We start from the raw sequence: 22,777 nt of genomic DNA on the forward strand, positions 1-22,777 counted from the left end.
TATAGTTTTTTAAAATATTTCACTCATTATTTTGTGTGTATGAGTGTATTGCCTGCATGTGTAAGTGCACTGTGCCATGCAATGCCTGAAGAAATCAGAAGAGGTTGTCAGATTTCCCTGGAACTGGAGTTACAGATGGTTGTTAGCCATGTAGGTACTGGGAGTCGAATCCAAGTCCTCTGCAAGAGCAGCCAGTGCTCTTAACCGCTGCGTCATCTCTCCAGCCCATTCTTTTTGCGGGGAGGGGCATCCTTTTGAGACAGGAGCTCCCTGTAGTCCCAGCTGACCTGGAAATAGCTATGTAGACCAGGCTGGTCTTGAACTCAGAGATCCGTCTGCCTCTGCCTCTGGAGTGCTGGGACTAAAGGCGTGCGCTACCATGTCCGGCAGAAAAAAAAATTAAAAAAAAATTTTTTTTGTATGTATGAGTGTGTTGCCTGCACATATGTAGGTGCACTCGTGTTGTGCATAGCAGCCTGTGGAGCTCAGAAGAGGGCATCGGATTTCCCCCACACAGTGGCTAACTGTCCATAACTCCAGTTCCAAAGAAGAAAACAACTAGGGAGTTGGTGCAGTGACACATGCCTGTAATCCCAGCAACTGGACACTAGCCTGGGGAACTGTCAAGAGTTTGAGGCCAGCATGGGCTATAATGCAAGGTCCAGTCTCAAAAACAAAGATGGGTGGAGAGATGGCTCAGTGATTAAGAGCACTTGCTGCCCGTCTAGAGGACCCGATTTGGTTCCCAGCGCTCGCTTCAGGCAGCTCACCACCACTTGTAGCTCCAGCTCCAGATTCAGTGCTCTCTTCTGGCCTCCTAGGGCACCCCACACATGTACATACACTCACAGACACATCAAAAAAAAAAGTAAAGCTGCCAGGTGTGGTGGCGCACGCCTTTAATCCCAGCACTCGGGAGGCAGGGCAGGCGGATCTCTGTGAGTTGAAGGCCAGCCTGGTCTACATAGTGAGTTCCAGGACAGCTGGGGCTACAGGGAGACCCTGTCTCAAAAAGACTGAAGAAAAAAAAAAAAAGAAAAAAAAAGTAAAGCAGGGACACGGGTAGAGTGCTTGTGTGAGGCCTTGGGCTCCAGTCCTACCAAAACAAAGTCAGCGGAACAAGCTACTTGTAACTTCACAGGTCCCTCACCCTATGTATTACTAGGTGCTTGTTAAGTATTCGCTGGGTAACTTTCCATGTAATTTCAAACAAGAAAGTAGCCTTTATACAAGTCTATCTTTATTTGTAAAAAATATGTAACTGAAGCTAATTTGATTTTTTAAAATCAAAGTTCATTTAGTGATAATATACATTTTATAATAAAATTGTAATAAAATACTGACATTTGATAGTTTAAACAAAGTATCATTCATGTAAAAATCATGTTATAGCATGTAAAATTTAATTAGAAAATTCATGGTTTACAACAGCACACATTTCTTGTGGACAGCTCGAGAATATTATCATAAATTCACTGGACACAGCAGTTCACAGTGAGGCTTGACAGTACAACACAGTGTCTACTGGTTCTGAGACTTGTTAATAAGGTGCATTGGAAATAACTGACTCCAACTACCAATGAGCTGGTATTTCACCGAATAACCACGATCTGTTGGTTTTACAGCATGTCTAGGGATCAGTTACTTCACCGATAATTTAAATGACAGAGACCTGGAGGGAAACACTATTGCCATGTCCTTAACAGGGTCCTCAACAGGAGGCGCTAGCAGCTGCGATCTCCACCATCACAGACAGAAGACAAGTCTGTATTTTACAGTTAAAATTTGTACAAAAGTCAAGCCCTGAAGTTATTTTTTCCCAAGAGAAAAGTTCTGTTAAAACTTTATTTAAAAAAAAAAAAAAAAAAGAAAAAAAAAAAAAGAAAAAAAAAAAAAGAAAAAAAAAAAAAGAAAAAAAAAAAAAGAGAGAGGTAGCATGTGAGAAAGTACTTTTACTGAGAAGGTCAAGCCCCTGTACCACTGAGATATAAATGAAATCACCATCTACACCTAACGTTATCTTCCATCTGAGTCAGACCTGACTCTTGTGTCAAAGCTGCAATGCTGTTAGTAAGCAGTGGTGAGAGAGAGGAAGAACTCGGGGGAATCCCACAAGTCACTATGGCAGCCTCCCTAGCTAGTCGCCTGCAGGTGACACACGGAGTGGCCATGGGGCAGCGTGCTGCAGCTGGGCCAGAGCCCTGGATCAAGACTTCACTTCTTCACGGATCTTACCGTAGAGAGAAAACATCCTTCAGCTCGGAGTCATTGGAATCTTGTTTGAACAGCACACAACTGTTACCATACCATAGATTAATAAATAACTGTCAGCCGGGAACTCAGGGTCTGGGTGGCAGTCTGAATCCACACGCTAGGATCACAGTGCCTGTGCTCTCAATGCGAGGGGATCAGGCAAGGGAGGAGAGCAGTAATAAATAGACCCATAAAATGAATGTCACCTATCAGCAGTGGACAGAGAGCACATACCCTTCCTGTAGTGTAGGTGGGGTTCCCCACAAAGGAAAACCCAATCTTCTGTATAAAAAGAGGACATTTGTCCTGTGTGTAAAAGTCTCTTAACCAAGATGATTCACACCGCTTGTATACACTGAAAGAATAAAAGCATGCTGGCCACACACACACACACACGCATAACAAACGATCGCAGATGGACTGGGAACAGCAGAGGACTGAGGTGCCTGTAATGTCAAAGCTCTGGGGAGGGGACAGCATCAGGAGAGACGGTCACTGTTTCTCAATTCACAAACCAGGGTGCTCCAGAGTTGGGTAATGGGCAGCAACTCTTAAACACAACCAGCTGGTTTAATTTCTTAAAATTGAGAAAACAAAACCAAAACTGCATTTTCGAAAATACTTTGCCATGATTAAAGAAACATTTTTAAAAAAATCAAAACACATTAATGTTGGGACATTGAGCCAAGGTCCTCAGTGGACTAAAAGACAGAATCATACTTCTTAATTAAAAGAAAAAAAAGGCTCCAGGGAAAATGAGTGGTCGTGCATAGCAGGTCAAGAGGCTGGCTTCCAGCAGGCACGAACATGGTGAGTTCTGGGAAAGTGACGCACGCAGGTGGCCGAGGAAGATCATCAGCAGCAGCAGCAGTACCCCCTCCCAGCAGCTGCACTCTGGGCCCAGCAGTGGTGCTCCCTTTCTTACCCAGCCACATTTCAAGCACGCAGGCCACATCATGGCTAGAGGTCCACATCTTCACTCAGGAGCTGCATTCATAACTCCCCATGCACATTCATAAGACACTCACACAGGCTCACAAAGTGATGATCGTTCCATCTTCCTCTAGAAGTTTCTGGTTGGGAGCAAGGGTCTCAAACTCGGTGCTGGGGCTGCCTGGTGCTGTGTTGCCATCATGTGCAGAGGTGAAGCCGTTGTGTCCTGGCTCGAAGCTGAGCTCTATCTGCGTCAAGGACTCCAGACTCTGGGCATCGGTGGCCCTGGGGATCTGTCGGGGCTCTCCACTGTCTTCGATGATGATGTCATCCTCGTCGCTGTCCTGGTCCTCTGGCTCGAAGCTGGCCTCCACCTGCTGAGGGTAGCCTAGCAGGCTATTGTCGGTGGACTGGCCAGAGCTGCCTGAAGTCCGACTGTTCCTGACCACGTTGTTCCTCTGGTTGGCTGGGCGCACGGTGATAATGAGGTTGCGACTGTTGGCTATCATCATGTCAGTTACCTGGTCCAGGCTCTTCCCTGACACCTCTATGCCATTCACTTCCAGCACTTCATCGTTCACAGCCAGCAGTCCCGTGCTCTGTGCCAGGCCCCCGGGAACCAGCCTGGAGATGAAGATCCCAGGGACCTTCTCCAGGCCATGCGGGGTCACCCGAACACTCGAGCCATCCCGGATGTAGAAGCCAAGGGGCTTCTCAGTGCCGTACTTGTAGAGACGGACCCTGCGGTGTGTCTCAGGGAGAATGTCCACATCGATGATGGAAGACACAGGTCTGAAGTCCTGGGGCATGCTGATGACGAGGTGCGGCTTCTTCCTGTGGTTGTCGGGGCGCAGCACGTTGCTCAGCACGTTCTTCCTCCTGATCAGGGTGTCTGTGCCAAAGGCGCTGTAGTCTGCTTCCTCTGTGCAAACCAAACAAGAGCATTACAGAGGCCAGCTCCGAGGCAGGCACACAGCCATTATAACACACACCCAATACAACCAGCCACATCAGAAGAAGCCGCCAGAGGGCTCTCGCAAACACATCTCAAAGTGACCAGCTGTGGAAGTTCAATTTGATAGTGTTCGTTAACTATTAAACATTAACTGGCAAGTGAAATTTTAATAAAGCCAAGTATGGTGGGGCACATCTGTCATGCCAGCACTCAGGAGGGTAAGGCAGAAGGCAGGAGGATCTCAAGTTCAAGGCTAACATGGGTTATATACACAGCCAGTTTGAGGCCAGCATGGGCCACTACACAGTGAGACCCTATCTCAAAATCTGAAAAAGAACAAAACAAAACAACAATAACAACAAAGAAACAAACTCCAGTAGGTCTTACAGGATCGTCCCCTCCCCCTCTTCTCAGCCAGTCTCAAGCATCCCCATGCCTCAGTCTCTCAATAAACTGAATTTCGCTGGCTGTGGTGGTACATGATGGTACACACCTTCAACTGAGGCAGACGCAGGCCAATCTCTTATTTCAAGGTCAGCCTGGTCTACATAGGGAGCTCCAGGCTAGCTGGGGCTGTGGGGAGACCCTGTCTCAAAAAGACCCAAAAGAAAAAATGAAAAAAGCATCTGATCATCAGACTGTAGGTACAGGAATGTTTTACCACACCTAGCTACAACTTTTTTTTTTTAAATTCAAGGTAATCCTCCTGTCTCAGGCTCCTGAGAGATGACATTTCAGGCTTGTATTACCATGCCCAGCTTATAAACTTAATTCCTTTTTAAAAAATATTTTATTTAGCCAGGCATGGTGGCGCACACCTTTAGTCCCAGCACTCAGGAGGCAGAGGCAGGTGGATCTCTGTGAGTTCAAGGCCAGTCTGGTCTACATAGTGAGTTCCAGAACAGCTGGGGCTACAGGGAGACCCTGTCTCAAAAAGACCAAAAAAATTTATTTATTTATTTTTTTTATTTTATGTGTATGAGTGTATTGCCTGCATGTATGTGAGTACACTAGTGTCATGTGGTGCCATGGAAATCAGAAGAGGGCTTTGGATTCCCCTGGAACTGGAGTTAAGGATGGTTCATAGGTGCCATGTAAGTGCTGGGAATCGAACCTGGGTCCTCTGTAAGAGCAGTCAGTGCTCTTAACCGCTGAGCTGTCTCTCCAGACTAATTCTTTTTTTTTTGAAATATTGATTTATTCTCATTATTTTAAATTATGTGGATGTATATGTGTGTCTCTGTGGGGGTATGTGCTTGAGAGTATATGTGGAAGCCAGAGGCATCAAATTCTCGTGAAGCTGGAGTTACAGGATGTTGTGAGTCACCTGATGTGGGTGCTGGGAACCAAACTTAGGTCTTCTGCAAGAGCAGGAAGCATTCTTAACCACGAAGCCATCTCCAGCCCCAGATTCATTTATTTATTTAATTAATTAATTAATTTTTTTTGGTCTTTTTGAGACAGGGTCTTTTTGAGCCAGTGCTCTTAGCCACCAAACCATCTTCAGTTTCAAAACTCATTCATAAAAATCATCTTGGGCTGGTGAGCTAGCTCAGCGGTAAAGGTGCTTGCTATCAAGCCTGAGGACCTGAGATTAGTGGAAGGGAAAACAGATCTGTGACTTCCACATGCATGCTGTGGCACACATACACATATATACAAACAAATATAAAAAAATAATTTTAAGCCTGGCATGACAGCTCACGCATACCTGCAATCCTAGCTCTTGGGAGATAGAGGCAAAATGATCAAGAGTTCAAGACCAGTCTCAACTAAATTTTTTTTTTTTTTGCTTTTTGAGACAGGGTCTCCTTGTAGCCTCAGCTGGCCTGGAGCTCACTATGTAGACCAGGCTGGCCTTGAACTCAGAGAGATCTGCCTGCCTCTGCCTTCCGAGTGATGTAGCCCTGACTGGACTGGAACTTGATATACAGACTATGCTGGCCTCAAATTCAGACATCTGCCTGCCTTTATCAATCTCAAATACCAGGAATAAAGATATGTGCCACCATACCCAGTACACCAGTTTATTAAAAATAATTTTTTTCTTGAGATTCTGTTGCTCTGTAACTCCCTCTCCCTGTGGGTTCTCATTCTTTTGTTTTTCCACTATGGATGGACAGAGGCAGATGTAGGATTTTTAAAATCTCCTGCCACCTGTAAAAGACAAAGTGTATGACACCATCTGTGTTGTGACAGACAAGAGGGAGCCCGAGGGTGACAAGGACTGGCAAACCCAGAGCTCCTGCTCCTGTTCTAGGCAGACTTTTTCTTATGGTAGAAAGCCCCGTTTCCAGGCAAAAACTTCTTTTAAAAATGCTGGTACTTGGGGTGTGTGAGATAGCTCAGTGGGTAAAGGCACCTGCTTCCAAGCCTGCCAATCTGCGTTCAATCCCCAGGACCCACACAATGGAAGGAGAGAACCTACTCCTGCAAACTGTCCTCTGACTTCCACATGTGTACCAAAGGACATACAAACACACTAAAGAAAGAAAAAGAAGCTGATGCCTAACCAAATAACAAGAAAACTTGCTGTGCTTAACCATCGCCTGAAGTTGAAGTCTCTCTTTAAGGTTAATTTACAGTCTAACACAAGCTAAACAGGACAAAGGCCCCCAACTCTACTGTCATGTGATTGAAAGAAGAACACACAAATGAAACATCAGGACCGTGAATGCAAGGCCAAAGGAAAAGGCCTACCTCAGGCCTGGGCGTCGTGTGCAGGCCTATGATCCCAGGACTCAGGAAGGACAGGCAGGACAATTTTGAGTTAGAGACCAGGGTGGGGCTGCACAGTGGGGCTTTGTCTCAAAAGGAAACAAAAACCCAACCCAACCAACCAAGCAAAAAACCAAATCAAAATTAAACTAGGATAAGAATAAACTAGAATGTTCAATTTCCAAAACAGAAAAAAAAACTTCAACACTCCAGAACTTGGGAGTTAGAGGCAGGAGAATCATGAATTCAAGGCCACTGTCAGCTACAGTGAGTTGGAGGCCTGTTTGAGATACACAAGACCCTGTCTCAGGAAACAAGACTCCTTATGTGCCCCTCTCCCTCAAAAAAAAAAAAAACAACAACAACAACAAAAAAAAAAACTAGCTGGAAATCCTGTCTCCTGGAGGCTGTAGACACTCAGATCTCCACCTGAGGATGTACAGAGCTCTGGGCCAGCCACATTCTCACACTGGCCCCATCCTTATCCTCAGTTTACAGGCCAAGGGATTAGAGTACAGAATAATCCCTGTAGATAGGGTGAACCCAGGCTTCCTTACTGGGCTCCCAGGATGAGGGTCAGGTATGGGCATTAGGGCAGGGGACTGCTTAGATTCTCTTGATGCTGTGTGGCCACTTGGAAACCTGGACAAGACTAGAGCCATCCTGTTTCTGGCATTCCCTCTCTCTGGAGACACTTGTCTCCATTTATAAAGAATTCACACTGAATTCTTATACAGATGCTTATAGTTTCATTTGAGAAATAAATCCTTCAATGCATGAGTTTTTGGCAAAATCTCCCTTAAAGCATGTCAGGATTAGTCTTGAGCTGAACTGTTTTTATTTCAAAGCAACCAATAGTGGATGCGTCCATAACAGTCTAGGGAGATTCCAGACCACATAAACTGAGAATGTTACCAAGCGGCCTACATGTTCCCTCATGGGAAACCCGACTGAGAAAACTTGAATCTGCATAATTTGGCATGCCGAGACTCCCTCTGAATGCTCTTCTCTAAATTCTCAGAAGCGGTGCGCCCGGCACAAAGGCACCTCTGTTCTCCCATCTAGCTAATCAGTTTCCAGCCACTGGGAAAGAAATATGCTGGCAGCAGGCCAGGGTGCAGGCTGAGTGTAAAGTGTAAAGGTGACCGTCCAGAAGATCTGGGCTGGTTCTCCATCGAGTGCTGAGGTTGGGAACAGAGGCCATGGGAGTATATGAAAGACCCATGCAGACCTGACTCAGGCCATATAGCGGCACCCCAAATCCCCGCTGTCCTCTATCCTTGACAAAGGGCCACCCAGAAGCCTCTGAGCAACCAGATTGGACATCATCCTTCCTCACACACAGACTCCAGGCTTTACCTACAGAGTGCCCTGCAGGGCCTCTCTGAACTGAGACCTCCTTAAACACTGGTTCTGGAAGCTGGTTCCCACATCCTGAGCTTACTGAGGGCCCCGAGCTTACCGAGGGCCCCAAGCCACACGCTTGGAGTAGGGTGAGCTACACTGTGAGCAGCGGACACAGACAGAAGAAACAAAAGCCTCTGGTGAACAAAAAGCAAACCTGATAAGTAAAATGCTCAGAACCACACCAAGCATTTCCATCCAGGAAAACCAGCAGAGACACACGGGAGAGTTGGGAGGCTCAAGACCATGACTCGTTCCAAGTTTGGAGAAAGACAGGGAAGAATAAAATAGCTGTCCAAGTTAAAAGCTGTTCCTGTGGAGCCAGACAGGGTCACTGGGTCTGGTGGCATGGGCCTGTGGTCCCGGCTACTTGGAGGCTGAGGCAGGAGGATGGGTTCCAGGTCAGCCTGGACACCTGGAGACCCTGTTTCAAAATAAAGGGCTGGCCGTTGCTGAGCATGCACATCTATAATCCTGGCATTGGGGTTAGTATAAGCAGGAGGATCAGGAGGATCAGGAGCTCAAAGTCAGCCTGTTACACAGCAAGTTCAAGGCTAGCCTGAACTACATGAGTCCCTGTCTCAAAAACAATGAAGTATGGGGGTGTGGGTAGGGAACACAGAGTTCATAGCTCAATGGTAGAACACTAGCCTAGCACACATGAAACCCTGGGTTCGTCTGCAGTAATGAGAAGTGGAAAAAAGGAGAAGGAAAAAGCATGGGGTGTGGTGGTGCTCACCTGCCTCCAATACTGAGTCCAGCAGGACTGCTGTGATTTCGAGGCAGTCTGGGCCACACAGCAAGATCTCATCTGAAAAGAGCCAGAAGGCCCATGTTCTGGGTATTGCAGGCCACCTGGTTATCTCTTGTAAAACCAGCCGTAGGCGATACACAAGGGAGTAAGCAGATGCATTTCAAGAAAACTTCACAGAAAACATCAGGCCTGAGTTTCCCTTTCCCTTTCTAATCCAAAATATGGAAATGAAATGGATCTGGCAACTTTAAAGTCTCACTTTAGCCAGACCACTTCACTTCCCCATTCAGAACATGCAATCCCCAACCACTTCATACACTGTGCTGGACACTGTGGTCTGCAGAGCGATCACAGAACGTAGTGGCGCCAATGGCCTACAAGACAGCACAAGTAATGCAGTTAACCATGAGCAGCACAGAGAGGGGACCCAGTGTGGCTGGCAGATCTTCTCTAGGGAAGTGATGCTTCTGCTGTGACACGAAGAGTAGTGGCAGATGATTAGATAGAAGGGGAAGAGGGGAGGAGGGCGGTAAAGAAGTCTGATCCAGGAAGGGGAGAGGCAGTAAAGTGCCAGGCTAGACCAACAGACAGGCCTCCTGGAAGTGCCATGGTTTAGGGACTTGAGCCTCAGGGTCCCAGGAAGAAATCGAGGCTGAGAAGTGAGAGATGGTAATCTCATCTGGTTTTTCCACAAAGCTCCTTGCTGCTGGCTGGAGCAGGATCTGAGGGAACAGGAGGCTCTGCATGTACCAAGGATGGCGCAAGGCCTAGGCTGAAGCAGCAGAGATGGGATACATGTGGAAAACAAATCAGAGCAGTTCTGTGGGCTTGGTAACTGAAAAACAGATGTGCTTAGGGATAGGCAAGGGTTCTGTCCTGAGCGGCTATGCTGTTTTCTGAAATGTGAACACACCACTTATCATTTCTACAGCTACACCTTTTGTGAGATTATCTGTATTTTTGTTTCTGTTTTGAGACAGGGTCTTGCTATGTGGTCCAGGCTGGCCTGGACCTCACATTCCTTCCTGATGGGATTAGAGGTGAGGAGTACCACTCCTGGTCTCATGTGAAGCTGTATTCCACTATTCACTACTAATGTGTAAATAGTATTTACTACTATCTTAGCCGGACGTGGTGGCACATGCCTTTAATCCCAGCACTTGGGAGGCAGAGGCAGGTGGATCTCTGTGAGTTCAAGGCCAGCCTGATCTACATAGTAAGTTCTGGGACAGGTGGGGCTACAGGGAGACCATGTCTCAAAAAGACCCCAAAACAAACAAACAAACAGAAAGAAAGAAGTAGAGATAAGTCAAAGAACTAAAGAACAGGCAAAGTATATTCTAGGATATAAGTAACACACTAAGTAAATTTACTACTATCTCTTGGACCATTTTAAAATAAAATCCTTGCTCATTAAAATGTAACCTTAAAACAGAGCTACAAAGTCATGTTGAGTCCAGGTCAAGGCCTAAGAACTGACTGCTATTCAGTTATGTGGGTGGGCTACAGAAAACATGTCCCGAGTGAGACTCAGATCAGCATGAGGCCCTGCTAGGGCTGCTAACAAACTCAAAGACGTCAGTGTCTAATACACAAGAACAGTGACATAGCAAGAAGGCTGGGTAGATACTCTGATTAGATCGGGAGGGGCTGTGATCCTGGACTGACCAGGACTATCTGGAAAGCAGTCACAGCATGGTTTCCTGGTTCTGTTCTGATCCTACAAGAACAGCCTGCTGGGTTTGGTGTTTTCTGAGCTAGGGTCTCCTGTATCCCAGACTGGCCCTGAACTCATTATGAAGCCAAGGATGGCCTTGAACTTCTGATCTCCCTGTTCTACCTCCTAAGTGATGGAATTACAGATATGTGCTACATTAGATTTAAAATAGAACCCAGAGCCTCATGCATCATGCTGCCAGGCAAGCAATCTACCAACTGAGCTACATCCCTAGCACCTCACTGAGCTATCCTTTGTTTTTTTTCAGATAAGATTTGCTATGCAGCCCAGGCTGGCCTTGAATTCACAGATGTGGCCCACCATGCCTGGCTGGCTTGTTTCCTTGTTTCCTTCCTTCCTTCTTCCTTCCCTTCCACCCCCCTCTCTTTCATTTTGAGACAAGGCCTCAGTATGTAGCCCCAGAGGGCCTGGTATTCACTATGTAGACCAGGATGACCTCGAACTCAGGAGATCTGCCTGGCTCTGCCTCCCAACTACTGGGATTAAAGACATGTGCAATCACAACCAACATACTTATTGTGTGTATGCGAATCAGTCAGTTCTCTCCTTCTACCATGTGGGTTCCAGGAATCAAACTCAGGTTGTCAGGTTGGGCAGTAAGCAGCAAGTGGACCAGCTAAGCTGTCTTGGTGGCCCTGATGTGGATATAGGTTTTTAATATTTATTAGTTATTTTATGTGTATGAGTGTATTGCCTGCATGTATGTAAGCGCACCCACGTACTGCAATGCCCACAGAAGTCAGAAGTGAGTGTCGGATCCCCTGGAACTGGAGTTATGGATGGTTATAAGCTGCCATGTGGGTGTTCGGAATTGAACCTGTTCCTCTGCAAGAACAACCAGTGTTTTTAACCCCTGAGCCATCTCTCCAGTCCCTGATCTAGATATTTTTTAAAGGCAACCTCGACTATTTTCCAAAACTGTTGAGTGCATGGCTATGCCCTAAACAATAAGAGGAAAGTGCTCTTCTGTGCCTTACACCTCTCAAATATGGTAGGATAAGCTCTAATCCTCCAGCAGAGAGCTGGCTAAAGAGCTCAGAGTTCTCTTTGTGAAAATAACATTTAAGATATCAGGTATTTGTTTTGGCTTTCATGATAACAGCCCAAGAAATCGAGTATGGGACTTTTCTTCTAACAATGAATTGTTGTAAAACAGAAATTTTCAAGATACACAACACTGCTGTCTCAGAGTCCGTACTGTAAGACAGTTCACACAAGCTCTAGCTCTCACCTCAAAGAAACTTTATTTAGTACAGTATCAGGTTTTAAAAGATCATACGGTTTTCAATTTTTAAAATGGCTTTGGTATGTTTTAAAAAAATTACTTGGGGGATGAAGACACAGCTCAGTGGTAGGGTACTTACCTAGCATGCATGATGACCTGGTTTCAAAACTTAGGACCACCAAAAAACAAAAACAAAAAAGTCACCTGGTACCAGAGTGTAACTGCTACCTTGTTGATCTTTTCTTTTCCTCCCTCTCCATGATGGACTGTAATGTCCTGTTGATCCTTAATTGGAATTAACGGCTAAGAAAACAGACTCCTTGTGACTGAGCAGTAAATGTAGTCACCCTTAACCCATGCTTTCTGTTTCATTCAGGGCTACTTATGTAACCAGCTTCCTACTTAAGCATCTGTTCAGCTTTGTTTAAACAAAGTCTCAATACCAATCAAGAGTCACTGTGCACTGTGTAACTCTGCCTCCAACTTTGGTGCTGGAACCTGGTAGACAACAGACATATGTAAACCAGTCAGCCTATGCCTAAGCAAGGCACTTCTAGATCTCAGGGGGGAAGCTGGTCAAGGTGAGAGGCAGTGGGAAGAGACCCTCCGGCAAAGCCAGGCAGCAACCTCGAAAAGAAAAGGCAAGTGCAGGACAGAGAGAACCAGCTCAGGGCCAACGGAACAGATGAGGCACTAAGGCCGACTGGGATGTGAAGGAATGGAGGGTGCAGGAAGGTCAGGCTATGCTGTCCGTACCAGGACTCTATTGGCTGAAGGAGACGCCATCACAGGGTGTGTCAGAAACAGTGGACAGGCTTACCTCCTTTCATTTTTTGTTGAAGTCATATTTGCATTCAAAATATGTATGCATATATTCCATACTTACACACTTTGGGTCTTGTTTTAATCATTAAAATTTGGGGGGGGCTGGGCATGGTGTCACACGCCTTTAATCCCAGCACTCGGGAGGCAGAGGCAGGCAGATCTCAGTGAGTTCAAGGCCAGCCTGGTCTACATAGTGAGTTCTGGGGGCTACAGGGAGACCCTATCTCAAAAAGACGAAAAAAAAAAAATTTTTTTTTTTTGGATTTACTTCATGTTATGTCTACCTCTTGCATGTAATGCCTGCAGAGGCCAGAAGAGGGTGTCGGAACTGGAGTTACAGATGGTTGTGAGCTGCCATATGGGTGCTGGGAACTGAATCCAGGTTCTCCTACAAGAGCAGCCAGTGCTCTTAATCATGCTGAGCCATCTCTCCAGCCCCTTGTTTTTTAAAAATATTATTTTAGCTGGGCATGGTGGCGCACACCTTTAATCCCAGCACTTGGGAGGCAGAGGCAGGCGGATGTCTGTGAGTTCGAGGCCAGCCTGGTCTACATAGTGAGTTCCAGGCCAGCTGGGGCTACAGGGAGACTTTGTCTCAAAAAGACCAAAAAAAAAAAAAAAAATTATTATTTTGATTTTATGTATATGAGTGTATTGCCTGCATGCATATAAGTGTACCCATGCCATGCAACGTCCTCAGAGGTCAAAAGAGGGGTCAGATACCCTGGAACTGGAGTTATAGATGGTTATTAGCTGCCATGTGGGTGTTAGGACTCAAACCCAGGTCCTCTACAAGAGCAACCATTGCTCTTAATCCCTGAGCCATCTCTCTAGCCCCTTGTTTTAAGCATTTTTACATTTATCTATGTATTCATGTGTGTATGTGCATGCATGCCACAGCACACATGTGGGTGAGGGGACAATCTGTGGGAGACAGTTCTCTCCTTTTACCATATGGGTTTTAGGGATTTAATCTAGGTGACTGGGCTTAGTTGCAAGCTCCTTTATCCATTGAGCTATCTTGTTGGCTGGAGCTCTACATCAAGTCCTAAGAGCATTAATTTTATTGGACATTCTACCTCTGCTACATATAAAACATTTGCTCACATATAAATACACTTTTTTTTTTTTTTTTTAAATTTTATGTGTATGAGTGTACTGCCTGCACGTATGTGAGTGCACCCGTGTCGTCAATGCCTCAGAGGTCAGAAGAAGGCTTTGGATTCCCCTGGAACTGGAGTTAAAGACGGTTCGTAGCCGCCATGTGGGTGCTGGGAATTGAACCCGGGTCCTCTGCAAGAGTAGTCAGTACGCTTAACCGCTGAGCCATCTCTACAGCCCCATTAATACACTTCTAAACTTCAATGCCTACTAATTTGGTTGCGGTGATGCATGCCTATAATTCGAGAACTCAGGAGGATGAAGCAGGAGTGCTCTAAGTCTGAGGACATCCTGGACTACCCAGCAAATTCCAGGCCAGCAAGGGATACATACTAAAGCCCTATCTCAAAACAAATGACAACAAAAACAAACAAAAAAACCCAAGTAAAAATAAAACAACAACAAAGGGTCTGGGAAAGAGATGGCTCAATAGGTAAGAGCACTTGCTGCTAAGCCTGATGACCTGAGTTAGATCTCTGGGACCCACATGATGTAAAGAGAGAACAGACTCCCAAGCTGTCCTCCTTTTTTCCCCCTTCTTTAAGATTTATTGATTTTGAGGGGCTGGGGAGATGGCTCAGAAGTTAAGAGCACTGGCTGCTCTTCCAGAGGACCCAGATTTGAGTCCCAACATCACATGGTATCTAATAACCACCCATAACTCCAGTTCTGAGGGATCTGACCCCTCTTCTGACCTCCGAGGACATTGTACAACATGGATGCCCTTATATACATACAGGCAAAACACTCAAGAACATAAAATAAAAATTTAAAAAATTACAAAGATTAATTTTACTTTGTGTGTATGAGCATCTGTATATATGTATATGTACCACATGTGGGCTTGATGCCCACAGAGGCCAGAAGATGGCATTGGACCCTCTGTAACTGGAGTTAATGGCAGTTGTGAGCTCCCTGCATGGTTGCTAGAACTGAATTCAGGTCCTCTGCAAGAGCAGCAAGCACTCTTAACCACTGAGCCATCTCTCCAGTCTCCCAAGTTGTCCTCTACAGCCTCTAAATGTATGCTGTGGTATTTATGACCCTCTCCCCTCACTAAGTAAATACAGTTGCTAATAAGGGCTATTATTCAAACAAAATGACGAAGTCTGCTTAAAATGACGAGCTCCATCCTCCTCTCTCCAGGCCTGCCAGTCACCTTTCCACTACTGTACATACATGGTTCCCAAGTGCTGACCTGCTCATCAGTTCTGCTGGTGCTCACAGCCTTTTACTGTTGCTTTGCTGTTTCATTCAAGACAGGCTCTTGTATGGAGCCCAGCCTATCTTCAAACTCGTGGTAATCTTCCTATCCTGGCCTCCTAAGTGCTGAGATTACAGGTGTGATCCAACATGTCCAGTTTGGGTCTTCTATCTACTCCCTAAATCTCAGCTATTATGTTTCTAATGTGCCAATCTCTAGCTCACCCCAAACTCCAATCTGCTATTTCTAATCTCCTGCATGGTGTGTTCCAATTCTGCAGCCTGGTAAGATCATTTGTCAGGTCAGGAACCAAACCCATCTCTACTAGATTCTAATGCTGCACAGGTCAGCAGGCTCAAACGCACAGCTGTATTCTGCTGTGCCCCTCCCCATCAGTCAACTCTGAGTGCTGTGACAGCTCTTTTCCTTCCCTCTTCTCTGGCCCAGCTTCTCAGCTGGCTCACCGTCCTACTACCTGCTCCTGGACCTCTAAACACGGTTCACCCTAAGCATCCAACTGGGCCTCCTGCAGTCAGCCACTGTGCCCAGCATTCCTGTTATGGAGCCTGCCATCTATCACTTAGGAGACACAGACTGCAGTCACCCCCAGTGGACGGGGTTGGTGGACTTCAGTTTCTCCAAACCCAGAAAAGCAAAGAAACCTGATCAGTGGGCTGTCCAAGGCCTGGGAGTGAGTGGTCTGACATCACCATTCTTTTTTTCAGGTTGCTCTCTAGTTGGCTTTGCTGACACTCTAAGGTCTTAGTTATCCCTGTACTGGTCAATGCTCTCAAGTGGGTTTCTCAAACTCCATTTACCCATGAGAAAGGAGGGGCACCCATGACAGTGTATGCACCCCATCTGCAGTCCCTTCCCCCCAATCTAAAGGGTTAAAATGAATGATTAAACTACAGATTTTCTGAAGTACATTCAGTGCAGTGTTTGGACATTATTTAAGCCAATGATATCACAATGTTTTAGCTAACTGTCCCTTCCTGCAGTCAGATTTACACAAGATGCTCACTCATGGAGCTGGCAGCAGAGCTATGCGTCCCAGGAGGGAAACATGACTTCTAGGACAGCTGCAAGCAGCCTCACTCACCCTTCTTTTGTATAAAAATCCTGAGCAGTGGGTTGGCCGTGGAGACTGCCTTGTGGTAATTGTCGTCATTGTTTATGGGCAGCAGGTCTCCGTGGATGTCTGCGTAGCCCACCAGCACGTCAACGTTGGGGATCTTGTGAACATGCTGCAGTAATCCATAAAACTCCTCGAATTTTCCAGGTTTTGATCTTTCTAGTGAAAACCGACGAAACTCAGCTCCAAACTACAAATACAACAAACATATTGAAATGTTAGCCAGGCAAGGTGGTACATACCTGTGATCCCATCACTCAGGAGGCAGAGGCAGGCGGATCTCTGACCTGGTCTACATGAGTTCTAGGCCAGCTGGGACTACACATTGAGACCCTGTCTTGAAAAAGAAGAAAAGAGGGGGCTGGAGAGATGTCTCAGCGATTAGGAGCACTGACTGCTCTTACAGAGGACCTGGGTTTGATTCCCAGCACCCACATGGTGGCTACAAACCGTCCTTAACTCCAGTTCCAGGGGAATCTGAAATGCTCTTCTGACCTCCGTGGCATTGCACAAAGCAGGTGCGCTTACTTACATGCAGGCAATACACTCATACACATAAAATAAAAATAATAATTAAAAAAAGAAAAAGAAAAGAAAACGTAGCTGAAAACCTGTCGTGAAAAGGTACTACAGAAAAGTGCACAACGCAACAAAGACAGCTGCTGTCAGGAACCTCTGTGCTAGGAGCAAAATGCAGCGGGCACAAAACATGCCTATTCTGGATGCGTCTCCAGGGCGCTCCCAGCAAGGCTGCACCATCCCCAGTGCTCAGGCCTCAACCGTACAACCCAACCGTCTTCCAACCCTGTCTGGAGCCCACCAACAGCTGTATTCTCACCTATGTCCCAGGGTGCCAGAGGCCTGTGCAACTCTCATTTCCTGCTGCTGGCAGAAGTGTCTGCATCGCTCCCATGAAAAAACTACCTCTCCAGGGATGTGGCAGGAGTCATTGGCTAAGAATAGCAAAAGGACTTTGAGCCTCTTGGCATAAATATCATCATACAAGAAACACATCTAAAGATGATAAACATCTTCCCCAAGTTAGTATAAAACATAAGCTTTATTAATAAATCAAATAGAAACCCTATCAGAGCCAATTAAAAATTGTGTATGTGTTTGGTCCAGTGGTAGGTCTCGGACTAACCAGGTGGCTTGAGTCCGCCTCAAAAGCTCAGCAGTCAGTGTGCCAGGAGAGTGATCTTTCAGGCAGGCCTGTCAAGACCAGCAGGAAGCAGCCTCTGCCATTCCAGCATTTACCTTCTGGGTCCACAGCTCCACACCTTCCTAACTCACCATGGCACTTTCTCAAACATAGAACCAAAGAAGGTTCATCGGCCTCCTTCAAAATGTGTCCCAGTCACACAACTTTAATCCCCATCCTGGGAGCCACTGGGCAGACGGCACAGCGCACATTTCATGGCAGGGCTCTAGGGCAGTGGTAGCATGCTTGAGGTCCTGGGTTCCATCCTAGCATCCATGGGCGGGGGGGGGGAGTTAAGTCCTACAGTTAATTTTTTTTTTTCCATTTTACGCTGGAGATGTGGTTCAGCAGGAGAGCATAGAGCCAGCATGTACAAGGCCCTGAGTCTAGAACCACAAAAAAAATGTTTTAAACCAATGTTTGCCAAACACGTCTGACCACCAAACTTGTTTTCCTTCTAAATTCCTAGGATGGACTGCAGGATCAGCCTTCTGCGCCATACAGAGAAAGGCCTTCATCCAGTTTCCCCAGGGCCCCAGGGGCATCTGAGGACCCCAGCTTTTGCTCTATCCATGGCTGGAAAATTCACTGATCACCTCTTACCCTCAAGGAATCAAAGTTTCCAAAACACATTCCTGAGATATAAACACTAACATTTGTCAAGAAAATCAGGTGACTCATATCTGAAGTTCTCAAAGTCAGTCACACCTTCATGTCTCAGAGTACAGAAACCCCAGGGCACACCCTTACTATCTCTCAGTCTTAGGATGTTATCAATGTCAGTTTCTCCTCCATTTTCTGGAGGCTGGCCTGAACAGTCACAGTCCACAGTGCAGCCTGGCTCAACCCAGGGTCACCACTTCCAAGTCTGAATGGGGCTGACATTAATGATTTAACAGCTTTTTACAGGGAAGTTCTCTGATCAACTCTTTCCCTCTCCCTAAATGTTCCCATGAAAACAATGCTTCCTGCAGGTTTCCAGGCAGATGTCCCCTCTGCAAACGTTGGGAGGGAGGGGGTGGGGTGGGAACAGTTTTACTTCTAGCAACCAAACAGGATTAGAAGAACTTTTTAGCACATATAGAAAAATAAGATAGCGATCAAATTAACTCCAACAGATAATTCTTCACTCCCAGAACAATTTACATTTGTTTTGTCCAAAATGTATGTGGACTCCTTGCCTCCAGCATCTGCTGGTATATTCTAGAATTTATTTATTTATTTAGTTGTTTTTTTTTCCTTCTTTTTAAGATTTATTTTCATTTTATGTCCATGAGTGTGCTTGGTGCCTGTGGAGGCCAGAAGAGAGCATTGGATCCCCTGGAACTGGTGTTAGCCACTACGTGGGTGCTGGGAACCAAACCTGGGTCCTCTAGAAGAACAGTAAAGTGCTCTTAACCACTGAGCCATATCCCCAGTAGGATCTCCCTATGCAGCTTTGGCTGGCCTAGAAGTCGCAGTAATCCTCCTGCCTCTGCCTCTGGTTCCTGAGTGCTGGGATGACAGGCATGCACCAGCACACTGGGCTTCTAGAAATACTGTTAATATTTCATTTGTCCATGAATAGTAATTGGGAAGTTTTATGGCTCAAAGACTGTTCTAAAGTTTTGCTTTGGGCAGGTGCTTTGGTGATAATGGAGGGCCTGTGCATGTTAGGCAAGACCTAACAGAGGAGCCCTTGGAATCAAGGTTACTTGAGGACATCATCATGATCACAAAGAACTTTTCCAATTCTAGAGAAACAATCAGGAAGATAAATCAGTTACCAGAGAAGTCACAAGATTGCTAGTATCACATTTTAACTAGACTTATATTTACATTGTCCATGACTTTTATTAACGGGACCATTTTTTCCCCTCCCAGAGCAAAGATAATAAAGTTGACATTCTAAACCATGGTCTGCATGCTACCTAGTTTTGCTTAAAAACTCTCAGGTAAAGACACTAGCTGCCAAATCTGACCACCTAAGTTTAACTCCCACAGTGGAAAGAATCAACTCCTGCAAGTTCCTTGAGCCCCACAGCCTGTGACATGTGAGCACACACACATACACACACACAAGCCTGCACACACAAAGTAAATGAATAAAAATGTAAATTAAATAAAAATTGACACCATTCAAGTAGCATATAAGGAAATTATTGTTAAAAACCTGGACTGAACTTGGTGTGGTGGTGCATGCCTTTAATTCTAGCACTTGGGAGGCAGAGGCAGGTGATCTCTGTGAGATGGAGGCCAGCCTGGTTTACATAGCGAGTTCCAAGCCAGCCAGGGCTACATAGTGAGACCCTGTCTCAAATAAATAAATAAATAAATAAATAAATAAATAAATAAATAAATAAATCTGGACTGGAGGAACAGTTCAGTGGCACAGAACATACATGTTGTGAGGCAGTAGTGAATGCTTGTAATGCAAGTAGCTATGAGGTCGAGACAGGACTGCTGTAAGCTCAAGTAGACCTGGGGAGGTGGGGGTGTGTGGCGCCTGGCTGTCTGTCTCTAAATAAATAAATAAGTAAACAGTTATCCACAATGCATTTTCACACTTTAAGCGCAGACACAGGCCCAGAACTCTGTGCACTCACTCACTGACAGCTAGAACTGTGGGCTAGAACTGACAGCTAGAACTGTTTGTGCTGACTGGCTTGCTCCCGCCTCAGAGGTGTGGCCACTGGAAGTGCATATGGCAGGTAGAGTAGACACTAAGAACTTGAGACAGAACTATGTCAAATATTCAGAAATCAGTAGATAGAAAAGAAAAACAAAAAGCCTGAAATTCCAGTCCTCAAGAGCTCAGTTTCCTATCGCCAGAGATGAATTCCAACTTGACTGTATCAGTGCACCTTGACTCTCTACTCATTTTTTCCTATGATAAAAAATTAAAGACTCACTACCAAGATCAGGAAAAACTGACTTTTAACATTATGGCACAGTGTACAAGTGCTTTGCTTTTCTAGCCTCAACTCCCACAAGCCCAAACTACAACAGAAATGCCAGGAGAAAGTTCAAGCGCTAGGCATGGGAACCAGGGCCACTGCATGGCTGGAGGCAAAGTGCTACATTTTTTGAATCACTATTATCCCTCCCTTCAGAAAAATCACTACAATCTGCTATGTTGTATGCCATGGAGAACCCTGAATGCACTCCTTAAACTACTTAGTAGTTCTATTCTTTTTTATGATCTATTACTTTTATTTGTGTGTGTGTGTGTGTGTGTGTGTGTGTGTGTGTGATGTACCCAGAAGGCCAGAGGCATTGGATCTCCTGGAGCCAGAGTTACAAGTCATTGTGATCCACCTGATATGGGTGCTAGGAACCAAACTTGGGTCCTCTGAAAGATGAGTACATTCTCTTAAATGCTGTGCTATCTCTCCGAGCACAAAGTTCTACTCTTATTAAGTAGATCTGTTTTTGAAACTAGTGCCTATTCTAGTATACAAATCCCTCTTTTCTAAAAATTGAGACTGAGTCTATGTAGCTCAGGCTGGCCTAGAACTCTCACTCCTCCAGCCTCAGCCTCCCACGTGCTGAGATTACAGTGTGTATCACCATGGCCATCCATCTTCTGATACAGGAATTCATAAATATTTTTCAGTGACATAAAAAGCTATGTATTGTGACACATGCCCTCAATCCCAGCACCCGAGCAGCCAATGCAGGAGGACTGCTGAATTCTGGGTTAGTCTGGCTATACATACAGTGAGTTCCAGGTCAGTCTCAGATTTAAGAAAAAAATAAAAATGTGGATTTGTGACTTTTCAGTTACAGAAGCTTAGAGACCTTTGCTCTCAACCCTACACAACACTCCTCTTTACCCATAGGCTCCAGGCAGCTTTCCTGGCTGCACTCAAAACACTCCTGGGACCTGCATTCCCCCAGTGTTCTCTTAACAACCATGGTTCATTAGCAATGGGTAGGCTCTCCACCTCTCCGTTTGTGTGTCTGGCCTTCCTCTGAGTGAGTTGTAAACGTTCTCAGGTCCAGCAATAGCCTCTGATTCCGGTTCTATAAAATCTAAAAGCTGTTTTATAAAAAGCATCGGGCTTTATCTGGGAGTAGAGATGGGGGGAAGCCACAACCTTTCTGAGCCAGTCTCAGAGAATGAGACTAGATTATCCCAGCTCCATCTGGCCCTTCAAGTCCTGAAAAGCTTGCTGACATGTTTCCTTGGCTGTAGATCACCTTCAAATACCACCTGAAAACCCCCTTTGGGAAAAAAGCATTCCCTAACCAATCCCTACAAGCTAGTCTGCTCACCCCCCTTGCCGGCCCTAGCGACTGAGGAATTTCTTGGACATCAAAGTCATTATCAGCAGACACGCGAGGGGGAAAGGGCTCCGTATCTAGAGGCTGCAAGGTGAAACGACAGGAGCATCTCCTCCACGGTCAAGTGCTGCTCCGTGTAGAGGCAGACAGTGCTAATTTCACAGATTCAATGCATACCAAAGTTGGAAATAGGGAAAAAGCCTCTCAGCTCGGCTAACTTTAGGATGACTCTCCTCCACTCCATGCAGCCCTGAATCCCAGGAACAGGTGACAGGATTCGACAATGGGGTGTCCCGAAAACCTTTGGGGTGCAACTCCCCCAAAGCTATTGAACCAACTTGCATTCGAGTGGATCTCATGCCTCCCTTAGAGAAAGGAGGGAGGATGAAAGATTGAAACCAGGTGCTGTGCGGCAGAGGAGCAGACAAGCACCCCAGGCCGCCGCTCTGGGCAAGTTTCTAGCCACCGGCCCTGGGTCCCGCAGGTCGCCGCGTCCTCCCGGCCAGCCCGTGCTCTGGAACCCGTAGGTCGCCCTCGTTCTCCTGGGGAGCCCGCATTTCGGGTCCCGCAGGTCGACGCGTCCTCCCGGGCAGCCCGGGCTCTGCATTCCGCAGGTCGCCCTCATCCTCCCGAGCGGCCCGAATGCCGGGTCTCACAGGTCGCCCGCGTCCTCCCGGGCTCTGGATTCCGCAGGTCGCCCTCGGGCAGCCCGGGTTCTGGATCCCGCAGGTCGCCTGCGTCCTCCCGAGCAGCCCGGCCCTGGGTCCCGCCCGCCCGGCCTGCGCACCTTGCTTTTCACCTCCATGGTGCCCAGGCAGCCGCTGCTCGCCCCGTGCCGGTGGCCGCGGCTCATGATGAGCGCCAGGCCTCCGGCGGCCCTCGGGAGCGCGGGCAGCGGGGCCGCGGAGCGCGGGCTCGGGGCTCGGAACGCGGCGCGTCGCGTCGTCACCGGCACCTGCCGAGGGGGCGTCCGCGCTGCGCTGCACCGGCTGCTTCGCGGCGGCC

At 46.6% G+C, this 22,777-nt stretch overlaps 1 protein-coding gene across 2 annotated transcripts in view; it reads right to left on the minus strand.

Annotated features, from left to right (window-relative positions):
- Positions 1-1,899: 1,899 nt before the first annotated feature.
- Positions 1,900-22,777, minus strand: part of Pard6b (par-6 family cell polarity regulator beta) — a 21,196-nt gene continuing 318 nt past the window's right edge. The window contains exons 1-3 of one of the 2 annotated variants that reach the window (XM_008835159.3): positions 22,560-22,679; positions 16,273-16,495; positions 1,900-4,108 (exon numbers count right to left, since the gene is read on the minus strand). In XM_008835159.3, coding sequence (XP_008833381.1) covers positions 3,288-4,108; positions 16,273-16,495; positions 22,560-22,625 — 1,110 coding nt within the window. In that variant the 5' untranslated portion in view covers positions 22,626-22,679 and the 3' untranslated portion in view covers positions 1,900-3,287. Of the gene's footprint in view, positions 4,109-16,272; positions 16,496-22,559; positions 22,680-22,777 lie in introns of those variants that run through there. The other variant, XM_029564552.1, reaches the window with a different exon arrangement.

The sequence above is a fragment of the Nannospalax galili genome, unplaced genomic scaffold (genome assembly GCF_000622305.1).
Source record: "Nannospalax galili isolate Female #2095 unplaced genomic scaffold, S.galili_v1.0 scaffold596, whole genome shotgun sequence".
Lineage (NCBI taxonomy): Eukaryota > Metazoa > Chordata > Mammalia > Rodentia > Spalacidae > Nannospalax > Nannospalax galili.